The sequence below is a fragment of the Dromaius novaehollandiae genome, chromosome 25 (assembly GCF_036370855.1).
Source record: "Dromaius novaehollandiae isolate bDroNov1 chromosome 25, bDroNov1.hap1, whole genome shotgun sequence".
NCBI classification, from domain to species: Eukaryota; Metazoa; Chordata; class Aves; order Casuariiformes; family Dromaiidae; genus Dromaius; species Dromaius novaehollandiae.
The window spans coordinates 6323016-6346890 of NC_088122.1; the positions used below are offsets into that span (position 1 = coordinate 6323016).

General features: G+C 56.5%; 2 protein-coding genes and 1 non-coding gene across 5 annotated transcripts; all 3 read right to left on the reverse strand.

Annotated features, from left to right (window-relative positions):
• Positions 1-3987: 3987 nt before the first annotated feature.
• Positions 3988-12057, reverse strand: DAPK3 (death associated protein kinase 3). 3 transcript variants are annotated; one of them, XM_064497281.1, is made up of 9 exons: positions 11958-12057; positions 10986-11146; positions 8341-8701; positions 7874-8003; positions 7270-7318; positions 7155-7181; positions 6844-6996; positions 6369-6414; positions 3988-6138 (listed from the first exon to the last, which is right to left on the reverse strand). In XM_064497281.1, exons 2-9 carry the CDS (start codon positions 11045-11047, stop codon positions 5596-5598), a joined length of 1371 nt encoding a protein of 456 aa, XP_064353351.1. In that variant the 5' UTR covers positions 11048-11146; positions 11958-12057; the 3' UTR covers positions 3988-5595. The 3 variants fall into 3 exon arrangements, with proteins under 3 accessions (XP_064353351.1, XP_064353353.1, XP_064353352.1); XM_064497283.1 differs by lacking the exon at positions 11958-12057 and adding an exon at positions 11844-11867; XM_064497282.1 differs by lacking the exon at positions 11958-12057 and adding an exon at positions 11471-11528.
• A 1865-nt stretch (positions 12058-13922) lies between these two features.
• On the reverse strand, positions 13923-22812 carry EEF2 (eukaryotic translation elongation factor 2). The gene is made up of 15 exons (XM_026110851.2): positions 22664-22812; positions 21610-21824; positions 20714-20895; positions 20417-20628; positions 19568-19746; positions 19075-19180; positions 18655-18768; positions 18316-18454; positions 17695-17890; positions 17237-17495; positions 16766-16873; positions 15923-16276; positions 15347-15529; positions 15122-15254; positions 13923-14750 (listed from the first exon to the last, which is right to left on the reverse strand). The coding sequence occupies exons 1-15, from the start codon at positions 22664-22666 to the stop codon at positions 14557-14559; spliced, it is 2577 nt and encodes an 858-aa protein (XP_025966636.1). The 5' UTR covers positions 22667-22812; the 3' UTR covers positions 13923-14556.
• Positions 18950-19016, reverse strand: LOC112989610 (small nucleolar RNA SNORD37). Its single transcript, XR_003260872.2, has one exon. It is a non-coding gene; the product is annotated as a small nucleolar RNA SNORD37 (small nucleolar RNA).
• Positions 22813-23875: the final 1063 nt, after the last annotated feature.

Sequence of the window (23875 nt, forward strand, 5' to 3'; positions counted from 1 at the left end):
ATAAGAAATCTATACAATAGGTTGTAGAAAGCAGTCCTTTACATCACTAGGGAATCTGTTTAAAATGGTGTGTCCTGTGGAGGAGCTTACATCCAAACAGATAATAATAAAATTTTTTTGGGGGGGGGGAAATAGCATGCTGCTACTTGGTAAGATGTAGGTAGAGGAGGTAGTTTTACTTTTTCAAATTTGTCTGGTAAATTCATAGATTGTACATAGATTTCTTATCTGAGACCACCCAACTCACTCATGTCCTCCCTCCTTAGCAAAACTAAGTTATTGTTGGAAAGGGAGTCTTAATGATTTTTTTTTCCTGTTGATAGAATTTTTCTCAGTATTACTGTGAGATTAAAAAAAGGCTTCCCACTCAAAACAAGATAGCACAAAAGACAAGTAATTAGGCAAACAGAATCAGAAGATGGAGATAATATAATGTGGGGTAACACTACCCAGCATGACAAGCTTTAGAAAGGAATCGGGGTGTTGCTCCTGAACCAAAACTGAGGGGTAGAGCTTTATTCTCCTGATTATTGCACATTCTCTAAGGCCTTTGGGCGGGGGGGGGAGGGGGAAGAAAAAAAACATTCTGCCTGAGTTTCCTCCTTCATGAATAGCAGTACAACTTGTATTCTTCATGAGGCTTTCAGGCAGACCTACATGCATTAGGAAAACAGTGACCTTCATAGAGGAAGTCCTGCAGAAAGCACAAATAACCCAATGGTAAGCTCTGTTTAAAAAAAAAGTATTCTCAGCTTTACCCCGTCTGCTCTGATGCAGTATACACTAATACCAGCTATGCCTGGGGAAACATCTGCCTGTCGTGTGTGCTGAGTGCGCAGGACAATGTGAATTTGCCATGGTTGTTAGCTCTGCAAAAATAATAAAGAAGTGGTAGCGGCGTTGGCCTTGGCTGCTGGCTAGCTCTGTGCTAATAATAACTCCTCACATTTTCTTTATGCCCATTGACTAATTGAGCTTAAATACTGTGGTTAGATAGGTGAGCATGCTGAGATCGTTGAACCAGCTATAAAAATACACTGGCTAAAGATAGGAAGTGCCATTAAACTGATGTCCTAAAGCACGTGCAGCACACCACACGTAAAAGTAATCTGAATGCTCACGATGTTGAAGTACAAAACCTCTCACGTGGGACGAGTGCGGCAATCTTCTGGACACGAAAATAACTTTGCTACGGTGTTGGCAGCGCTCGCTTCAGATTTTGGGGCATGCCTTAATTAGAAATGTGGCTCCAGAAGGGCAGCTGCCACCAATTAGCAAGAAGTCACCTCAAAATCAGCAAGTCTGGTTTGGAGAGTGTTTTAAAGACTCAGGAACCAAACTAGCCAGCGAGTCAGATCTCCCACCCTGTCCTTGTGTTAGACTGATAAATCCTACTTGTCCAGCTGGGAGGGAGAGCAGCCAGAAGGGAGAAGCAAGTACTGATGGCATCGCCCACGCTTGCCCAAGCTATAAAAAGGCACATTCCCTTGTGTGTGACCCCTGCTAGCTCCGTGCGTGCCCGGAGAGACTAACAAAACTATAATTACGCTGTTACGTGCCAGGGCACTCTTGTCAATGGCAAAGCAGTGGGATGCCTGGGCCGAGGACAGGGCGCTGGGACCTGTCACCGGCACCTCGCCTGTTCGCTCGACGTTGTCCTGCGCGGCCCTGCCCGCTGGCAGAGAAAGCGGCCTCGGCTCCCTGGTGGTATCTGGCGTGGAAGAAGTTCTGCGAAGGTTTCCCCGGTGTTAACGGACGCATTTAACTCTCACCTGATATGTCACACGGCATAGTTTTGCCTTCGCAAAGACATTTAAGGCTAAAGCCATCACCCTCTTCTCAAGCTATCTTCTGGAAAGCAAAAAATAAAAATAAATCGAAGCCTAAACAATGCAGAACGCTTTTATAGTCTCCGTTTGCGCTGATTCTGGCACGTTTGCAAGCAGGGCAACCAAAGCCTAAACCCACAGTGTTTCAGTTTCCAGAAACCTCCTGCGGGCCAGGACACCCTTGCATTTCCAAGAGCCACCCTGGGAAGTATGGAAATGACTTAATTTCCACTCTCACATGGCAAATTGCACCTCAGCCCCCTCGCCAGGCTCTCAGCGCAGGAATTGTCTCCCCAGTAAACGCTCAGCCACCTTGAAAGGTGATATTTGCTGCCTTCTGCCAACCTTGTGCCCTGTATTCTGCAATTCAAAAGCCTCTAAAACAGACCAAGTCATCCTGAGCAAGGGGGCAACCACCCCAAATTCTTGTTTATATGAGTTCCAGGGATGATATTTTGTGCACCCAGCAGCTTGAAATCTCCTGCTACTGTCGCCTCCAGGAGCAGAGTATATCGCTTCAGGAGGACTAGGGATGAGAGGGCAGCAATGTCTGCAAGGATAAATCAACTAGTAACTTCTAAGAGCCTTTCAGGACGGTGAAATGGAAACCGAGGGCATGAGAAGCATCCCGTAAGCCTTTGCACTATGTCAGATTTGCACAGCTCGGGAACAACTGGTGCGACAGCATTTCCATACATCCTTTCACATGCTGGCTCTGGCAAAAAAATATGCCGTGTAAGAGCCGGATTAAATGTACGTGGGTCTAGCTGAATCGGCAAGCCAAAAAAACCACCCCAGCGCCAACCCTGATGCCAACGGTGCAGCGGCAGGACCAGAAACAGCTCTCTGCTCTGGAGGCACCTCAAAACACCCGTAGCAAAAAGCAAAGCTCAACAGAAAGCCGTGTCTGCATTTTTACCCGGCAACTGGAAAAGAAATGAGTTACAACTAGGTGGTCCAAAACATAAGAAGGCTTTAGGGGTGCGGGAATCGGGGCAGTGGTGGAGCTGCAAGCGGAGGCTGCTGCCCCGGCTTGCAGCTCAGGACGTCTCGGTGCTGTTCCCAGCTCTCCCACTGCTCGGACCTCGGGCAAAGTTGCTTCCCCTGCGCTTCCCATCCCGCTCCCCGTCCTTAATTCAGCCCCGACCTCTCCTTGCCGTATGGCCTGAGAAACGCCAAATCCAGCGCTCCTCTCCTGCAGAGACCTCCCTGCACTCCCAATGCCCAAACTCTTAATTAAATTGCATCGGAAAAGCAGATCAGGGTAGACCAGGTGCAAGTGCTCGGCACGTCCTGATCCGGAGAGATGGACCCGTGGGAAAGGGCAACGGCTCGAGAGGAGACGGGGTGCCCGGTCCATGAGGGAGAACCGTTGGAACCGGGGATCAGATCCCCAAATCCCCCCACCGAGGGCAGGTAACGCTGCAGCGAGACCGGGCAGCGGCGGCCCCATGCTGGGACTCTGCCCCGGGACCCCCCCGATGCCTCCCAGCTCCTCCAACCACCTCAGCTGCCATTTGCTTCCCACGCAATGACTCGAGCACCCCCCCGTGCCACTGCCCCCCGCGACACGGCTGCTCCGCGGCCACAGGGCCTTTTGCCATCTGTTTAAAGAGGGATTTGGCCAGTGATTCCCCAAGATCAAATTTGCGCTGGGCTGGATGTTGGCTGCGGCTCCGGTGGGCGCTGGGCAGCCAGAAACCCCCCTCCTCGCTCCTGGAGCAGCCGACCAGCGGAGAATCCCAAGACCTTCCCCGCCTCCGAGGTTCTTCCCAAAATACCAGGAGCCTTCTGCAAAGCTCAGAGACCTTCCCAGACCCCAGGACCCCCCCCCCCCGAAAAGCCTCAAGACCATCCCAGACCCCAGGACCTCCCCCAAAAAGCTCAAGACCTTCCCAGACCCCAGGACCTTGCCCAGACTCTAGGATCTTTCCCAAAACCCCAGGACCTTCCCAAACATCCACAGACCTTGCCCAGAAGGTCCAAGGAACCAGGACGCAGCTCCATGCAAGGGCTGCTCTGCCCCAGCCATGCATGGAGAGGGAAATGAGTTGCAGCTCCCTGCAAAAAAAAAAATGAGTTGCAGCTCCCTGCAAAAAAAAAGCGTCCCAAGTTGGGACCGTCCTCGCCCCTCCCGCAGCATGAAACGAGGCGCCCGTCCCTTCGCATGGAAACCTTTATTTCGTTAAAACCAGAGAGCCCGGGCAAGCGGCCCGCGGGAATGCAAAGCCAGGGGAGCCCCAAAACCTGCCGACCAGGTTATCGGAGACCCTGCACCGCGCGAAAGGGCAGAGCGACGCTCGTGCCTTCCCTCGCGGACCCGGCCCGGCCGGCCCCGTCCCGCTGCAGCACCCAGCGCAAGCCCGGAGACGGGATGTCGGGATGCCGGGACGCCCGTGCGGCAAGGCGGCAGCGAGAACCGCGAACGCGGCTGGAAAGCGGTGAGCAGCCCCACGGCTGTCGAGCGACGGCCCGTTGCCTCCCCGAGCACGCGTGCCCCGGCGGACAGGCAGGAGCCAGGGAAGGAGGCAGAGGATGCGCTGAGGAGGAACCGAAGCAAAGCAAAGGAAAAGGGTATTTATCCTTTTCATTTATCCCACAGCGAGCTGCGGTGGGAGGATGGCGGCGATGGCCACCGGGAATGTCAGAAGGCCACAAACTGCATTTGAAAAAGACCTTTCCAGCCCCTCGGAGACCTCGCACAGGCCAGTTCACCCCCACCGGGGCCAAGGAGCCCCAGGGAAAAGGCACAGGAGGAGGATGAGGAGGGCCCGACCCGCCGGAGCTTGGCCAAATCGCTGCAAACCGCCGATGAAACGCGATTCTCGGAGCGCTTGGACAGAGCTGGAAACCCCCCGGGGAGGGAGAGCAAGCACCACAGGGCGGACAGATGGATTTAGCAAGCGATGAGCTGCCACAGGGGTTTCAAAGAGGTTTCTCCCCCCATAGAGACCCCAACGGCCAGGGCGATGCTGCAGCACAGGGCAGTGGTAGAGACGAGGCTCCCGGATGCAGAACAGCCTGCAAGAAGACACCGAGAGGACACCCGTGGGGTGAAGGTGGGGCTGAGGATCTCAGCTGCTGCCTGGACGGCCCGCAAAAAGGCGAGCGCGAGCTGAGACCATGCCCAGCCTTGCTGGGAGAGTGCCCTCGGCTCTGCGTGCCCCGGAGCATCCCCTGTTTGCTGCCACGCGGTGAGAGCGGCGTCCAGAGGCACAAAAAGAAGAAGAAGAAAAGCATGAAGATAATGGACCACAAGCCCGCAGGCTGGGCAGTTTGTCCACGCAAGTCCTCTACTGCTGCTACGAGTCGGAGCAGAGTAGCCCTAGGTCTGGACAGCTATAGGAGCAGGGGGGAAATGATGGCTGGAGGTCTGAAAATTGGAGATAAGAAACATTGAGGGATCTGCTGAAGGCTCTCAGTGGACCAGCTCCTCGCATGAGGAAGGGGCAGAGCCACAGAGGTTGCTACAGCTCTGCCTCCTGCGTTAGCACAAACGAAGGATTCGGCAAAGACCAACTACCGCGACCCAAAGACAGCCAGGCTCCAAGGGGACGCCAGGACGGCACGCCGGGACCGCGGTCCTCGGGCAGCCGCATCGCTACACTAAAAGCTGCTGCAATCCACTACTACTCAGGCCAATAAAGCTGCTCCGGGCAAATAAGCAAAGCTGGGGCCACGTGGGACTTGGCGTCCCTTCCCCGACGGGCATCGCGGCCGCGTGCCTCCCCCTTCCCTCCCACCCCCGTTGGCACCAGGGCCCGAGCTAGCGGATGCTGCCGTCGCCCTCGCCGCTCTGCAGCTTCTCCCGCTCGATGGACCACACCAGCTCCTGCACGAACTTCATCTCGGAGGCCACCTGCTTGGCCAGCGCCTCGTAGTGGTTCTCCAGCTTCCGGTAGCGCCTCTTGAGGCCGTTGGCCACCTGCAGCACGCTCTTGGTCTCCTCCTGGGCTTGCTTCTTCAGGGCCTCCGTCTTCTGCAGCTCCTGCCGGATCTGCCGGAGGTCCTGGCTGATGCTTTCATTCTCCTCCTTGTACCACGACTCCTTCTCCTCGTAGATGGACAGCAGGGCCTCGATGTCCTCCCGGAAGGACTTCTTGTTCCTCTCCAGCTCCCGGAGGCTCTCCTCGGCCGCAGCCACCTCCTCCATGACCTTGGAGAAGCGCTCAAAGTTGATGTAGGTGTTGTTCGGTGGCATGCTGGAGTGGGACTTGATAGTGTACTCCTTCAGGCGCGTGGTCTTCAGCCGGCGGCGCTCGGGCTTCTTGCCATTGTCTTCGTTGCGGACGTTCCTCCTCTTGATCACCTGCAGAGGAGAGGGATGGCCGGCGTCACGCGCGGGGCACGGTGGGAATGGGACCTCCAGCTCACCCCTCAGCGCCCACCCCGGGACAGGGAAATGCAGCCACCAGCTCTGCCCCTGCGCAAGGGGCTTCGGCTCTTCAGTGAGGTTAAACTAGCTCCAACTGGGCTAAATGAGTGGTCGAGTGCTGCAAGCTCACAAACGTCCCCCTGACTTCTTGGGTAACTTCTTACCTTAATCCAAGGATGCTCCAGGCTTTGAGCTATCGTCATCCGCTTCCTGCAACGACAGCAAGGCTGTGAGCAGCAGGACAGAGGTTTGGCTGCCCTTTTCCCAGTTAAAGTAGGGCCTGGAAAACTCAGATTTTACCACCTTTGGGGCACAGCTACATGGATGAGACCACACAGATGGACAGACAAGCTCATCATGCTCAGAAGCAAACCTACAAGAAGGCTACAAGAGGCAGAAAATGAAGAGCTAAAGAAGACGGGGAAAGGGATAAGCAGGATTTTTAAACTCCCAGCACGAGAGAGACGGACAACAGCCTTCGGGCAGATGAGTCAGGGCGGCAGCAGGCAGCGCGGTCGCTCAGCTCGGTACCCCAGCGGCGACAGGAGAGATGGGGGCTGCCCGTGCGTGGGCCATCCGGGACACGGGGACCATCCGCCCCCCTCCCAGGTTAATTCCCGTCTGCTCCCGATCTCCTACTTGGGATCCTTCACAAGCAGGCGCCGGATGAAGTCCTTGGCCAGCTCGCTGGTGTTGCTGAAATACTCCTCGTCGAAGTCGTAGTTGACGGCGGATATGTTGGTCAGGGTCTCTTGCTTCGTCTCCCCCAGGAAGGGGGAGGCTCCGCTCAGCCTGCGGTGAGAGCGGCTTGTGACCACCCCCAGCAGCCGACCCGCCGCGGGGCCGGCCCCTGCCACCGCCGGGGTCGCGAGCGAGGCTGGGGCAGGGCTGCGCACGGCAGTCCCGGCCCCTGCTCTTGCGCCGATCCCCCAAATCCCGCTTACACTCACAGGATATACGTGATGACCCCAATGCTCCTGGAAGAGAGGGAAAGATGAGGTTACGGTGCAGCCAGCGGATCAACGCTGCCTGGTCGCAAAGGTGTGCAGAAGAGGCCTCACTCACCACATGTCGGCCTCCAGCCCCAGCGGTTCGTAGTTCACTATTTCCGGGGCTTAGGAAGGAAAAAAGGGAGAGAAGAGACTTATTTTGGGGGAAGAACCCAGCCACCGGGTCCCCACTGACGTGCTCAGGCACAGCCCGGGCTGAGTCACGCTGGCAGCTCCCCAAATCACAGGGCCACCAGCGAGGCAGGGAGGCAAAACCCCCGGGATGCTTGGGATCTGCCGCTCTGCTCCAGGGGGGCCGGCTGCTCTGCCCACCCTGCTGTGTGTTTGCACAGGTTCAGGCAGGATAAAGTCAGCAACGCAAAAAAAAATTACAAGGGGCGGTTTGGGAGAGAGGTGAAACCTGGTGGGTTGCTGGAGGGGGAAAAAGCAGAGACTTTGTCGCGTGCTTGGCCGGGATAGTCCTCTGCAGGTGTCTGCCGTGGGGCAGGATGGATGTTGGGCCGCTCACCGCAGCACCCGCACATCCCCATGGACTGCAGGAATTTGGGGGGCCCCAATATCCCTTCCGTTCCTGACTCACAGGACCTCTCTCCAGGGCTAAGACGAAGCTTCCAGAGCCCAGAAGTGCCCCACACAAGCAACGCCCGCCCAGGACTCACCTACAAACTCCGGGGTCCCAAATATGTTCTTGAACTCGTTCCCAGCTTCAATCTTGTGGGCGATGCCGAAGTCGATGAGTTTGATGCGAGGGTTTGGCACGTTCTTGTCCAGCAGCATGATGTTCTCCGGCTGCAGAGGAAGAGGAGCAGGCGTTTATGGCCCCGGTGGCCACGCGCTTGCCCACAGGAGCCTCACAACTCCCTAGGCACCTTTTCCCAACCAGTTGCAGGAGCTACAGCCTCTGCGATCCGCATCGCAAACACACACCAAGGCGATGGATGGGCAGGGTCACTCCACCAGCACAAACCGGACCACTCCGCATGAGCAGAAGTTGGCCCAGATGGTGGTCTCCACTTCCCAGCTGTTAAATATGGGATCTTTACGCCTCCCCGTGTCCCATGAGAATTAACAGAGCACCAGGTCGCAGTCAGAGCGAGGAGCTCCCATCCCAGGGTCCAGAACTCACCTTCAAGTCGAAGTGAGCGATGCGCTTGGAGTGCAGATAGTGCACGCCGTCCAGGATCTGCTTGAGGAACTGGGTGGCCTCCTCCTCCGTCAGGGACTCCTTCTCGGCCAGGAAGTCGAAGAGCTCGCCGCCCGAGACCAGCTCCAGGATCAGCACCACGTCCGTTTTGTTCTCGAAGATGTCGTGCAGCGTGATGATGTTGGGGTGCTGGATCTCCCGCAGGATGTCCACCTCCCTCTCGATCTCCTCCCGGCTCACGCCCCGCCGGCTCGACGACAGCCGGCGCTTCTTGATGAATTTGGCCGCGTATTCCAGTCCCGTCTTCCTCTCCCGGCACTTCCGCACGATGGCAAACTGGCCACTGTGGGAGGCAGGGATGGGGCACGGTGAGAAGACCTTCTGCATCGCACGTGCCGAGAGACGCTTTACAGCAGGGTCTCTAACGCAGGGAGGACGGCGGGGACCCTGCGCTCGTGCAGGAGGAAGCATGATTCCCCCCCAGCCTGCCGGGATTCGGGACGCTCCCGTATACAGCCGAGAAAGCCCTTGTGCTCAGCTGCAAAACCCTGCTCCTGCAGCACCAGGTTGCGATGGGACAACACCGGCCCTAAAGCAGAGCCCAGAGCAGGCTAAAACCCAAAGCCCTTCCTACAGGGACTCTCAAACAGGCTCTTGGGACACCCTGGACCACGTCGTTTCGCTCCTCAGCCCTGCATCCCACCCCTCCGTGCACACCACCCCGGCTCAGCAGGAGCCGGCACTTAAATCCCCGCGGAGCGGCGCCGCGTGGGACGGAGGAAGGAAATTCCTCGCGAGGACGCGGCAGCTGCGGACCCGTCCCAGAGATACCCGGGCAGCTGCAGCTGCTATTCTTGCCCTCGGTCCTTCCTCGAAACGCATCCATCCACCCACGTTTCGGGCAGCCCTTGCCCGCAGCCCGCAACGCAAGCGGCTCTTGGAGAGCAGACCTCGAAACGCAGCGGTCCCCAGCTGAGCAAAGCTTTCCTGGAGCACGGGGAGGGCAGGAAAAGAAAAAAAGCCTGAAATACGAATAACTGCGTAGCCGCCAGCCTCATGCAGCGGATATTTTGATCAGGGAAAGCCGCCACCGGCCCCGGGCAGCAGGGTTGGGATGAGGATGGGGTGTTTTGCATTTACAGGTGTTTTAAGAGCGGGGTTGGGTTGTTGCAGCCAGCATCACCGGCAGCAGGTAACAGGACGCTTGGGGCCGGCTCCAGCAGCGGGACCCAGACAGCTTGTCCTCCCCGTGGCCGAGTGCCCCGCGGTCCCTCGGCGGGGATGGAGAAGGGCCCTTTAACGGGGCCTTCCTCAGGAGGAAGAGCTCCTGCTCCACACCCCGGAGCTGCTCCACGTCCCGTCCCCTCCCCTGCAGGCCCCGGGGCGGTCCCGGCCATTGGCCAGCCCCACCGGCATGCGGTGACGTGACATCTCCGTCACTGGCCACCGGTCGCCGGGACTCAACGCTCCTTATATGGCCTGGATCGGGGCTGGAGTTGACCGAAGCGAACGGCTGCCAAGCCCGGAGCCCCCCACTCCTACCTCCCGCCAGCCGAACCCTCCCGGGGACGAGGGCGAAACAGGGCCACTAAGCGCTTCAAGTTGATACCTTTCAGGAAAGGCAGCAAGAAGGTCACTTTGTCCCCACCTCACCCCGCCGCGCGCAGGCAAAGAAATATTCACGAGCCACGGCGGCACCTCGAGACCCCGTTGCGGACGCGGGGCGCAGCCGAGCACGGGCAGGCCCAGCCTGGAGGGACCCCAGGCCAAACGTCACCCCTTTCCGCCACGTCTCCGGCCCTGCGACAAGAGGGGACGCGGCGAGAAGGGCGACGGCGCGGGGACCTCGCTCCCCCCGGGTTTTGCCGGTGGCAGGAGGACATGGGGCCAGCTTGGAGCTCGCATCCCCCCCCGGAACCTTTTCCCCCCGCTTTTTTTAACAGCAGGATGCAGAAGACCAGCAGAGCGACCCAAGGGCACCAGAGCACCCAGCCCCTGGGGTGGCCGCAGCAGCTCGGCATCGTGTCTGCAGCTTGATCCCGTGCACGGATGAAAACCCGCGCCGCGGTGCTCCGTGAGCCTCCACCCGCAGCTCAGACCCGGACCTCAACCAAAACGCGACCCCGAGGGCGAGAAGGACTCGAAGCGAAGCAGAACCGCTTTGTAAAGCGGCGCCAAAGTCATCGGAAACGTTCGCCCTGAACGACCATTTCCGAGCTCGTGAGGAGCAGCTCCCAGAAAGCACGGAGCCGGCACGGGGCTACCGCAGCGCTGGGGGATGGAGCTAACGAGCCAAACGAACCCGCGCCGAGACACACGCCCCCGCTTTTACGCGCCGGATGATTAAATCCCATTCGCACGGAGTGATTCACACCAGGATTTGTCCCACACATAGGGACTGAGGCAGGGACAAAAAAACGCTAGGAAGCCACAAGCAGCAGCCCAGCAAGCCCAACCCAACCGGGACACGCTGGGAGCTCTGGAAGGAGAAGCCAAGGCCACGCTGAAATAGGAGCAAGCGTTAACGTTAATTAACGTGTTTTGCCGGGCATCAGCAGCACCGCCGCTCCGGGGAAACCACGCTGCCTCGGCCCCGAGGACACCGGCACCCGAGCACAACCGCTCACCTGCCCAGCTCCTCCCCCATTTCGTAGTGGTCCTCCACGTTCTCCTGCCGGAAGGTGGACATGGTGGCGGGGGCGACGCAGCGGGGCCGCTCCTCGGAAAGCTGCGATTTGCCCCGATTTCACATGTGGGGCGGCTGCCGGGGGGCAGCTTCGCGTCAGCACTTGAAGAGGGGAGGAAACGGGGGGGTTTCAGGCGCTGCCGCCCGCCGCGGTACCTCCACCGGCATCAAGCCGCCGGCTACGGCCGGTCTCGCCCCGTCCCACCAACCCGCCCTACCCCACCCCAGAGCCAGCCCGGAGCCCCCAAAGCCAGGGGCGCCCCAACCCATCCCATCGCTCCCAGCCCCACAGCCGCTGCCCCAGTCCCACAGCCCCACGTCATCGCCCCCAGCCCCATGGTGTGGTCGCATCCCACCCCGTTGTCCCCGGCCCCATGGACACTGCCCCATCGTCCCCAGCCCCACAGTTGCTCCCCCAGCTCATACCAGCCCTGTGGCCCCAGCGCATCATCCCCAGCCCCACGGCCACTGCCCCATCCCATCCCTGCCCCATGGTCCTATCCCCAGCCCATCATCCCATCCCTGCCCCATGGTCCTATCCCCATCCCATCATCCCATCCCTGCCCCATGGTCCTATCCCCATCGCACCATCCCAGCCCCACGACACTGCCCCAGCCCCACAGTCCCACCCCATCACCTCCAGCCCCACGGCCACTGCCCCATCCCTCCCCAGCCCCACAGTCGCTCCCCCAGCTCATACCAGCCCTATGGCCCCATCCCATCGCCCCCAGCCCCACGGCCACTGCCCCAGCCCATCGTCCCCACCCCACGGCCACTGCCCCATCCCATCGCCCCCAGCCCCACGGTGGCTGCCCCACCCCAGCCCAGCCCAGCCCCATGGTCCCATCGCACCCCCCCCCGGTCGCCCTCCGGCCCGCTCCCGCCCCGCCCCGCGCCCCCCCCCCCCCCGCACCTGGACCCGCCGCCGCCCGCGCCGCCGCCGCCGCATTCCAGCACTGCCGCCCGCCCCGCCCCTCGGCGCCCCCCATTGGCCCGCTCGCCGGGCTGACGTCACCGCCGCACCCGCCGCCTCATTGGCTCCAGCCCGCTGACGGCACGGCGCCCTTTCAACGCGGGGGCGCGGGCTCCCCGCCGGGGCCTCCCCCGGGTCCCTGCGCCCCTCCGCCCAGCCTGGAGGCGACCCCGGCCGCTCCGCGCCGCCGCCGAGCCCCAGCACGACGCGGGCCCGGCCCCGCTGCGGAAAAACCTGCTGGGTGGGTGAGGCTGGGAACGGGCAGGGCCGGGCCGGGCGGGAGCGGTTTTTTGTTGTTGCTTCCGCAGCCCTGCTCCTGCCCTCCGCCCTGCTGCCGGGAGCTGCCTGCCCCGGGGGAGCAGCAGGCAGCGGCTCAGCCCCTGCCCTCCCTGCCCCAGGCCCCGCAGGTGCAAGGCTCAGCACAGCCCTGCTGCAGCGTTGCTGCAAGCAGCCCAAAAGACGCTGCGGTCCTGCACCGTTGCGATTGCGGGGCTTCCGTGGTGCCCTTTTTACCGCTTGAAACTGCAAGCCCTGACCCTCCTCTTCCCTGCGTGCTCCTTGCAATGATAAACTAAACGAGGGAGCACTTGGGAATGTGAGACAGGGCCTTTGCGATAGGGGCAAGGTAGGTATGGCCTAAAGCAGAGCTCGGGGAAGGACAGGCCATTCCTCCCAGCAGCAGAAACCCCAAAGACATCAACAGGCTCCTGCCACAGGGCAGCTTATCATGCAAGTGCCAGCTCAATGCCTGAATAATAGGGTCCTGCAATTGCTTCCAAGAGGCATAGGATTAGATCTGTGCCACCAGACTCACGGTCTCCCCCTCCTTCCTCAGGGAGCTGAGGGATAGGCTGCAAGTCTCTAAAGCCTGGGGACAGGCAACCAGTCCCTCTCAAAGGCATCATTTCCCTATCTCCATGACAGGCCTAACAAGGTCAAACCCAACCCCATTACCACCCAAACACTATCATGTACCTGCTTCTTTCCCAGCCTGCTGCATCTCCTCCACCTCTGCTCACAACTCTCTGGTAGCCTCATACCTAAGCTAATCTAAAGCTGAGTGTCCCTAAAGATAAAGCCCAGCTCCCCTGCAGCATTGCCCCTCAAGGACTGTCCCCCTGCACCATGCAGCCTCTGAGCCACGTTCCTGCTCAGAGGAGTTGCACGACCCCATCTGCTTCCTTTGTCCCATGGGCTGGGACCAGAGACTAGCACAACATCTCTGGTTGCCTTCGGAGGTTACCTGCAGCTCACCCTGCAAGCAGGCAAGCCGGGTGATACACATCTGGAGCCAGCTGCAGACATCCCCAGTCCGTCACTGGCCTTCTCCCAGCAGGAGCCTCATTGCCACCTAGTGTTCAGTTTGCTCCTGGAGGAACAGGCCCCAGAGCAGTTCCCTGCTTCTCCGAAACCCCAATGAATCTGAAACCTAAGCACCAAGAGCAGGCTGCTGTCGCCAGGAGCCAGGCAGCCAGGCTGCTGCTTTGTAGGAGCCACACAGCTCCCCCAGTTTGAGTTCACAAAGAAATCCTGCCTGGCTCTCAAATCACTTCAACCAGGCACTGCAAGAAAGTCTTCTTGCAATTAGAAACTTCTGTCAAAAAAATATACCCATTTGTTCTTTCCTGCTCAGCTTAAAGACTGAAACAAGCAGCTCAGATGCCCTCTGAGGCTTTTGAGATATTCCAGAACCACTGTGCTCAGTTTTAGCAACACACTAGAAGCCAGCCCAGTCTGCACGGCCTCCAGCAGCACATGGCAGGCAAAGGAGGGATGCAAGGCTCCCTGCAGAAGAGTAGAGCTCTCCAACAGCCTGCCTGCAAACAGCTTAGCAGCAAGAAGCAGGAGCACTTGTCTCCTGCTAGACACCACCTCCTACTGAAGCAAATCAACCAGGAGCCCGTATGAATATTCATCACCATATCAAATTTATTATTTCCAGTGGCACTAATACATTTGTTGATGCTCATGATGACAATCACACTGCACAAGATCTCCCTGCCTTCTAGTTTCTGCCCAACCAGAAATCCCCTGACAACCCCTCCCCTGAAAACCCACTACAGGCCATTAACCCAAGCAAGCCCTCTCAATGCATTTAACTTGCTTCGCTTGGTTTGCAATCAGTTGGGCATCAAGTCACCCCCTTTTGGAAAAATAAGAACTGAGTGCGCCCCTGTACCCCCCACCTTCTGCCTGTCATATACACCCCCAGCAAAATAAAGCAGAGACGCTTTCCCCATGAGTCAAATAAATATGGAACCAGGCAACTCTAGTTGCGTCAAGTGGAAATGTTTTTAGTTACAATGGCACCGAGTGGGGCCCCAGATGAGTCATGTGCAACACAGAAACCTATAAGGCTGAATATCAATGCTTTTTTGTTGAAAGTCTCAAATCGCTATGAAACTGATTAAGTATAATGCAAAGAGATGGTCACTGCAGTCTACCATTTGCCTGCTGCATTGGTGTTACGCTAGTTAGTTTGTTTTTTTTCCTCCAGAGTCCAACAACAGTGACTGAGTGATGTTGGGGCCGGTGGCTTTTACAATTTGTCCAGGAAGTTGTCCAGTGCGGGGATACCCTCCTTCAGCCCTTTGCGTTTGCGGGTCTCGGCAACAACCTGGCAAGGACGGCTAGCGCTGTCAAAGGGGTCCCCGGGCAGGATCTGCCAGTGGTCAAACACACACTGGGGGAAAGCCTGGCCCCCTGTGTTAGATCGCAAGTCAGCTGTAAAACCTGGGGGGAAGAGCACAGTGGTGAGTTTGGAAGGGAACACAAGTATTTTAACAGTCGCAGCTCTAGCAAAACAGTTGTGCCGTACCAACAGCATGAACCTATCCCACTCCTCAGTTACAGGAACCTTGCAGTTTAATTTGCCCCCTTGAGGTCGCCAGCAGCAGATGATTTAGAGAACTCCAGGGTAGGACCCAAACCCACAGAGACATCAACTGCAGGGCACCCAACAGCCTGCATCCAAACTTTCCTCCAGACCACCTGCACATGCAGGATCTCCTCTTTGTGCAGCATTAGCTGCCCAAGATCAGTGCCCATCTCAAAGTTCCTGTCCTCCTAGGAGAGCACCCACACCCAGCACAAAGCACACTTACCAAAGGACTCGTTGACAGGCAGGTAGGCCTTGACCACAAACATGGGGGTGCCAGCCACCTGGGACTCCTCAAAGACATGGCCACGCTTCCTGTTCAGCACACCGTAGATGCCACCAACTACCTGCTCTGGGCACTGCAAGAGAAGTCAGTCAGGACTGCACGCTGCCCGTTTACATCTTCCTCACAGAGGCTCTCCCGAACCTCTACGCTGAGCAGGTTCCTTACCTGGATTTCCACAAGGTAGATGGGCTCCATGAGCCTGGGCTGAGCAGTGAGCACACAGGCATACAGGCACCTCCTGGCAGTGGGAATGATCTGCCCACCTCCACGGTGAATGGCATCAGCGTGCAAGGTCACATCATGCACATCGAAACGAACAGCACGCATATTCTCCTCACACAGGACTCCCTAGGAAAGCCAAGCAATGCATCAGGGAACAGTACTGCCAGGAGACAACAGGCTTTTCTTTTTTTCTTTTTTGCTAGGACACAGTTTCTTCAGCTTACTGGCATGCCTAGAAAATAGGTCCTGGAGCAGAAAACCCAAGCCCACTTCACTTGGCACACTATAAAGCCATTAAACAAGTCATCTTGCTTGCCTAAGAGTTAAGAATCAGCTACGCCTGCCTCTGAGTCATCACTGCAGCTTTTCAGACAGCTCTTTGAGACACCGGAACCATTTACTGGTATCTTTGTGCAATAGCTCCAGAGTTCACATCAGCAGTAGCCTTCCACAACTTTGCATATTGCCTTGCCTGAAGCTATCAGCCTAGGCACTAACAGAGGTAGGTGGTGCCCCTACCTCCTTTGTAGCCCACTGGAAGCCAGCCACAACGCTGTCCTTGATCTCGTTCAGGTACTGCACTCCCTTGGTGATGTCAGTCAGGATGTTGGGGCCGGTGCCATCAGGACCAAAGCACCAGATCTTCCTGGCTTCGGTGACGTCCCATTCGTACTTCTCAGCCAGGTAGCGAGCTCGCTGCTTCAGCTCCTGGCGGGCAGAGACCTCCCCCTTGTCGATGTCCTCAGCCAGTCCATCAGGGAAGGGTCTGGCCTTCATGTAGAGCCTGTTGTGTTTGTTGGGGGACTTGGAAAGGCACATCACATTGGATTCCTCGCTGACTGTCTCACGGTAAGACACGACAGGATCAGATTTCTGCAGTGATGAACAGCACAGTAGAGAACATCAGTGAGCCACCAGCTCAACTGCAGCTTGCCAGACACTGATACTGCTGAGCTCCAATCAGGTTAAACACAGAGACAGAAAGTACTAGCGCTCTAAACTACTACTACTTAGACTTCAAGAGCAACCATTATTGGAGGTAACCTTACATACGAAGCACTTGCAGATTAGTGTCAACAAGCAATCCGCACTGCTTTTTAGGCTATGTAGCAACAGCAGCATTAAGCAGCCAGCAGTAATCAGATTAGGAGCTGTTTCTCTCAGCCTCGCACTCAGCTGCATTTGCTGTAGCTAGAATTCTTAAACTGTCACTGCAGTGAATCACCTCAGGGATTTGCTCCTTTGTGAAAAGGAGCTGCAGAGACAGGCAGCAGTATCTGTTTTCTCAGTTTAGGAGCTTACAAGCTGAAGAGTCATGCTGCCACTTCAGCCCCTCAGTCTGCAGGGATGTAACAGCTGTACCTTAATAGGAATGCACGCATGGTCCTCCTCCAGGTCCTTCAGACAGATCTCCAGGTGCAGCTCCCCTGCACCAGCAATGATGTGTTCTCCAGACTCCTCAATGATGCACTGAAGAGACCATTTAGGCAGCAGGTGAGACATTTGACTGCAATGAAAGCTCTTGCATTTTAAATACCATCACTTGTCCGATGGTCTTTGCCCTGTGACCCATGGAGCTACTGAACTACTTTTAGATGCGCTCTCAGTCCGAGTCATCTCCAGATCAACGAACTACCCAAAATGGGATGAAATACTGTATTCCCTCCCACTCTGGTAGGGGTTGGGACCAACATTCAACTCAGGACTGTTCTGCAAACAGCCCCCCGCAATCAGCCATCCTCTATGGCAAAGGAGAGCACATGACTAACAGGTCTCTCCTCTGTCAGTAGGACTAGAGTTTCTCTCATCTCTGAAAATATTTCAGGCACTCACCTGCACCATAGGGTCAGACTTGGCCAGACGCTTCAGACCTTCCACCAGCTTGGGCAGGTCAGCTGGGTTCTTGGCTTCAACAGCCACACGCACAACAGGGCTGACGCTGAACTTCATGACTCTCATGTTGTGAGCGTGCTCAAAGGTGGTGATGGTTCCAGTCTTCACAAGGAACTGGTCAACGCCAACCAGACCGACAATGTTACCACAAGGCACGTCCTCAATGGGTTCAACGTAACGGCCCATCATGAGAATGGTCCTGATGAAAGAGAAGGGTGTTTTACTTGAGTTCAGAAGAGGAGGTCCCATGAGGCAGCATCCTGGAGCTGTGGCAGTAAGGTTGAAGACAAAGGCCAACTGCTTTGCCTTGCCTCAGAGATAGGGATAGACCTATGACACAGTACTGGGATCACAAATCTAAGTTACAGCTCCAGGCACTCCACCCAGCCAGAACTGACCTTTGGATTGGCTTCAGATACAGATCCTCCTTCTTGCCAGGTGTGTAGTTTGGTCCCATGATTCTGACTTTCAAGCCAGTTGAGACAAGACCAGAGAAGACACGTCCAAAAGCATAGAATCGTCCCTTGTCAGAGGTTGGCACCATTTTAGAGATGTACATCATCAGGGGCCCTTTGGGATCACAGTTCTTAATACCTGGGAGGAAGAAGTGGAAGTTAGTTCGGTACTGTCTCTACTATTTGGCATATCCCCAGTCTCCCACCCCACAAAATCACAACACAGGGCTGGATGGCCCCAAATTGTTTGCTTCTGTCCTGATGGCTGGCAAGTCCAATCAGCAAGGAAGATCAGACCTCCAAGAGATCATTTAAATTAACATAGGCTGAGCCTGAGCCTTTGACATACACCCTAGCTATTTCCCCAGTTACTTAGCTAGCTTAGCTCTCCAGAGCAAAGCTGCTAGCTAGTAAGCTTATTTGATCCACACTAGAAAGGCTGCAGCTGCGAGTGTTACAGCAGCTACTGAGCTATACTTTGAGAACGAGAAGCTCTAGGCATTTCGGAGCACTAAGTAATGATGTGGAAAGATGCTGGGAAAGGCAGCAAGTGGCCCATCATACCTATGGCAGCCTCATCATCAGGGGGTCCTTCATATAGCAGCTCACAGCGGTACTTCTGGGCTGTGACAGGAGAAGGCAGGTGGATGGTGATCATCTGCAGCAGGGCATCTCCAGCAGGCAGCCAGCGCCTCATCACAGCCTGGGCAGAGATCAGAGGAGTAAGACCTGGGCAGATGGTTCAGAACCTAACAGTTAACCTTCCCTTTCTCACCTGCCCCCTCCAAACTATAGACAGCACCTTTCTACACAAGCAGGTTTCGCAGCTGCTTGACAAGGCTGCGTAGTTGGAGCAGCCCAACTGCTAGTCTCCTCCCCACAGGCAATTCAGACAAGTCTCACCTTCAGCAGGGGTTTGCCCTCTTTGTCCTTATCTTCACTGTCAAGCTTGATGTCCAGTTTCTCTATCAATTTAGCTGCCTCCTCTTTCTTGAAGTTCATGATTGCATCAAAAACCTGTAACAGGACAAGTCAGAAGTGTCTCAAATGACCCATTTTGCAGAGGAAGCAGCACAAGTCTCTAAAGAGAATCCGCATACTTGCCCATCACCCAGTTAAACCTACATGGAGGCTTAGACACACACTTGCCTTTACAGATAGTGACTACCAACTTCAGCAGGGTAGTGAACTAAACTTGTGTCAGATACTCAAATTTCTTCAAACAAAGAAGTCAGGTCAAAGTGAAGAAATTTGCCATCATCACACACTAATAAAGCCAGACAGTGTAAGGAACCAGCAAGGGCTGAGCTCTGAGGAACTCACCTTGAAGATGGGGTCAAGAATGAGCTGACAGAAAGTCCGGGGCAGTTTCTTTCCATCAGGGCTGGTAGCAGATTTGCTGAACTTGCCAGTAGCAGGATCAAAATACCTGGAGAAAAAATTAAGTCAGACAAGCACCCACACCCAGTTTCATTACAGAAGAGTGGCTTGTTCTGCTCAGCTCAGGATAGAGCAAATGTTCACTGAGCAAGAACTGTTTTCAGACCCTTCTGCCACTCCCAGGCTTTCGGAGCAGAGCCAAGTGCATTTGCTTGTATTGCCAATTGACCATCCCCTCCCCATTTGTCTACTTGTTTCCTTTTCACTAAGGACTTCATGGGAAATGCAGTTCTTTGGGCCAAAACTAGTACAAGGACCAAACCATACAGATAGGACTGCACAGACACAACCATCTCCTCCCTCCTTACTGATCTACAATGTCAGGTTACAACCACACAATGCTGACCTGGAATTAAGATCAGCCACAATTACTCACCTGTCTCCCCACAGCTTCTTCATCATGTCCTCAACTTTCTTGGCACGCTCCGTTGGATTCAGTTGGGCCTCACCCTTGGCAGCGAACTTTGCAACATACATCTCAGCAAACTGCTTCAGAGTGAAAGCCCAGCCGTGCAGGCCAGAACCAAAGCCAACTGTACCAAGCACTGGATCAATCTGAAAGGTAACAGGACAGCAGCGTTACACAGCAACAGCAACAGCCCTTACAGCCACAGGTGGCCAACAGTAGTCACGCCTAGCCTTCCACAAACAGCACTCGGTATGGCTCCACAGGGAAAAGGCTCGGGAGATGGAGCTGCAGAACTACAGGACCTGTGAGTGGCTCTACTGTGAAACAAGAATAAAACAGCACCTTTTCCTCAGGGCCTCCAGCCAGCAGCCATGCTCACTACTCAGGAAACCATGAGAGCGCAGAGCTTGAACAATTCAGAGTACAAAGGAATTCAAACGCCTACTGGCCTTCCATTTCAGAACATAGCCAGGGGAGTTATGCTGAGTAGGAGTTCAGGATCTCACGTCACCTAACATCACAGATGCGATGTGGGCAAGAAAGCATGCTACGACACAAGAGCACTTTTCATATTGAGAGAGAACACTTTCTTGTATTTACAGTCGTCTTTTTGCTCAAGCCAAATACTAATACAAGGTTTGGAGAGCTAGCAAGAGCCCCAAACCAGTGCAAGTGTGGGCACTGTGGGTGCTTCGCCAGATGATTATTCCAGTCTCACTTCTCTATTTGAGAAAGGAAAGAACTGCCGGAAAGCCACAACTGCTCCTTCTTGCTAGTGCCCTACTTCAAACACAGCATTCACAGCCTTCCGCTTACCATGATATTTCCCATGGGACCACTTTCTCCTTCTCCATACGTGGAAATAATGACGTTCACATTTTCCACAATGCGCTGGAAGGTCTGGTACAGCTCCTCAGGCTCCAGCTGCAGCTCCAGCAGTGCTCGGTCCATCTTGTTCATCATCAGAACAGGCTTGATCCTCTCGGCAATGGCCTGACGCAACACAGTCTCTGTCTGCACACATACACCTGTCAGACACAGGGGAAATGGTTATCACTGGTTTTGGACTTGCCTGACACACTCCAGTGGCACTTTGCTGCCAAAAAGCCTTACCAGAGACACAGTCTACGACAACCAGGGCACCGTCAGTGACACGAAGAGCAGCAGTGACCTCTGAAGAGAAGTCCACGTGTCCAGGAGAGTCAATCAGGTTGATCAAAAAACCAGAACCATCTTTGCTCTGCTTGATGAAGGCCAAATCATTTTCAGAGAGCTCATAGAATAAAGAGATAGCTCTGAAATAGAAGAAAAACTAGTAAAAAAGATGCTCTACTCTTCACCCTCCCCAGTCTTTAGAAAGCAAACACGCATTTAGATGCTTCCTGTCCTGCACAGACCGCAACGTCCGGGCTTAAGGATTTCCTGGAGCATATTCCTGAGATGCCAGTGCTGTAGCTACTTACAAATTTAAGCTAAAAATCAGCACAGCTTATGTTTTTGAAATCATAACCTCTTCTAGCTCCATACAACCCAGAGGACACAGTGTAGTTTCTTCTCGTCAAGTTTTTCTAATAGCCTCAACCCCCTTCTTGATCCCTTCATGCCCCTGAGGGGTCCTCAAACTGGTAACAGCCCAGTGCATTAGTGATTTTGTCAGAGGTACTGCCAGAGACGCTCCGGACAGCAGCGGCTGCTCACACAGTGGTCTCAGGACCGCAGACTCCCGGTGAACATCAGCCACATGAAACCAAGCGAGCGCCAAAATGGAAGGCTGAGTGCATCCATTTCCCAGCGGCCATCAAGGCAATACTTTGTGATTCACTGCAAGCAAATCAATACTCGCTCCCTCGTTTAAGCCATCCTCACAAGAAAAAATAACCTTCTGAACTAGACTAGAGGGAGCCTGACAGTTTCTTCTTTCATCTCACGATCAAAATCAGGACTCAAGGCATTCCCGAGGTCAGAGCATGTACCACAAGCACTAAGGTTCTGGAAGGAAGGGAACTCACGTTGACTTGATAGTGATGCACCGTTCCTGCTCGTCTTTCCTTGTGTCAGTGAAACGGGTCTCCCCCGCGCGGGCAGAGGCGATGATACCAGCTTTGCATACCAGAGAGTCAGTCAAGGTTGATTTGCCGTGATCAACATGGGCGATCACAGACATGTTTCTGATGTTGGCCTTTTTGTCCATGATGGCCCGTATCTGGTCTACTGTGAAGTTCACCTTGAGGGAAGAGAGGAGGAGAAGGAGAAAAATGCAGCATGTAGAAGAACTGCCTCAGTTCCTCCAGGAGCCACTAACAATGTCAAGATCTGGCACTACCAGGTTTAGTCACACTGACATTAACTCCGCTCACACAGCCAGCATTACAAGACAACCCACAGGAAGACCTGCAAGGGCATCACCAACACAAATGTTTCCGCGAGGAGGGGTCTGGGCCGGCAGGGCAAGCGCTCCACAGCCCTCGGCATCCTACAAACTGCGGCAGGCTCAGGATTTCCTTGAGAAAAACCGCAGTGAAGCCAAAGCCGCCTTTTCAAGGTGCTGCTCAGCAGAGCCGCGCTCTGCTCCACACGCCACGCAGGTGACAGCCCAGTGCTCAGCTGGGGCTGCCCCTGCCCGGGCCGCAGCGTTACATAAGGCAGCCGGTGCCCACCGCAGAGCCCCGTCCCCGGCGGCAGCACCGCCTCGGCCCCGGTGCCACATCACCGCCCCCCCTCCCCCCTCCGCGGGGGAGGCGCTGCCCGACCAGGCCCCATGGGCACGGCCGCGGAAACCCCGAGACCGGCAGCCAAGGGCCCTGCCCGGGCCGGCATGGTGACACAAGCCCCGGGACACGCAAGCTCCCGCCCCGCGGCGACGGCCCCGAGTCCCCCTCAGGGACGGCTCGGCCTCTCTCCCCCGCCCCCGGCCCCGGCCGGCGCCCACAGGCAGGCCCGGCGCCGCAGGCCCCTGCCCCCGCCGCAGGCCCCACAGCTCCGCGACCGCGGCCATCCCCCCCGGCACGACGAGCGCGGCGGCCGCCCGGCCTCCCGGCACGGCGGCAGGGCGCGGGGCCTCACCATGGTGGCGGATGGCGGTGGATTCTCCGGGGCGGGGGGGGTGCAGCAATGGCGGCGGTGGCAGCCCTGTCTCGCTGGCGAGCGCAGAGCGGGCGGAAGAGAACGCTGACGTCAACCGCCCCCTTCTTATACTGCGGCGCCGGCCGGGGGGCGGAGTCTGTGACGCCAGCGCGCCGGGCGCATGCGCCGAGTTGCCTGTCTAGCCCTGAGCTGCCGGGAAGCTCTATGGTTTGGAGGATTGTTCTGCCGGGGCGGAACCACGTGGCCGTGCACCGGGGCCAGCGGGAGAGGATGGGGGTGGGGGCAGACCGGAGCAGTGCTCCAGCCCCGCCAGTGCTTTGCTCAGTCGGGGCAGGGGCAAAACCCCTCCCCACCCGCTGCCAAACACCAGCACGTGACCGGGGAGCCGGGGCCGGTACGGCCAGTTGGGGTAGGGCGGTACCAAAACCGGAGCCAGTGCGAGGGCTGGAGCCCGTGGAGGGCGAGCGGGGCCCGGCCTTGGGCGCCCGGACACGTTCCCGGGCTCGGCACCACCTTCACACCTCCCTCTCGCCATCCACCCACCGTGGGGCCGCTGCTCCCCGCCACCACCGGTCCCAGCACAGCGCTCCCAGGGGCTCGGCCAGCCGTTAAACGCAGCCCAGGAGAAAGCCGCGCGCTGCCGGGGCCGCCGTCGCCACCTTGGCGTCACCCCCACGCTCGAGGAGCTGCTGCGCAGTCGGCGAGGGCTCCCCTCCTGCCAGAGGGCACCCTGCCACCGAGTTCATTAGAGAGGAACCGAACCCCGGGGGAAGCCTTTCTTGGTTCGCTGTTACCACGAGAGCGTGTCAGGGCAGAGCGAAGCACGTACCTTGGTCTGGGCAGAGCATATAAATAAACCAGATAAGAACAAATTAAATAAACCCAACAATTAAAGCAGGTAAAGGTTCTGCTTTGAGAAACCACTGGGCAATTCCTTGCTGGCATTAAAAATGCAGGTGATGTCTTTTTTTTTTTTTTTCCTACAGAAATCTAGGTTTTCCTCTCCTTTCCCCCGATTTTCCAGCGGTTATGCTGATCTGCATCCTGAGCATGAAGGAGGGGTTGGTGAGCTCGGCTGTAAATTGCAGCGTATCGGGGGCTGATTCATCTCTGCCGTGATCCGAGTCCCACAACGGCCGCTGCATCTGCAAGGACTCGTGGCTTCCTGCCCGGGCTGCAAAAATCCAGTGA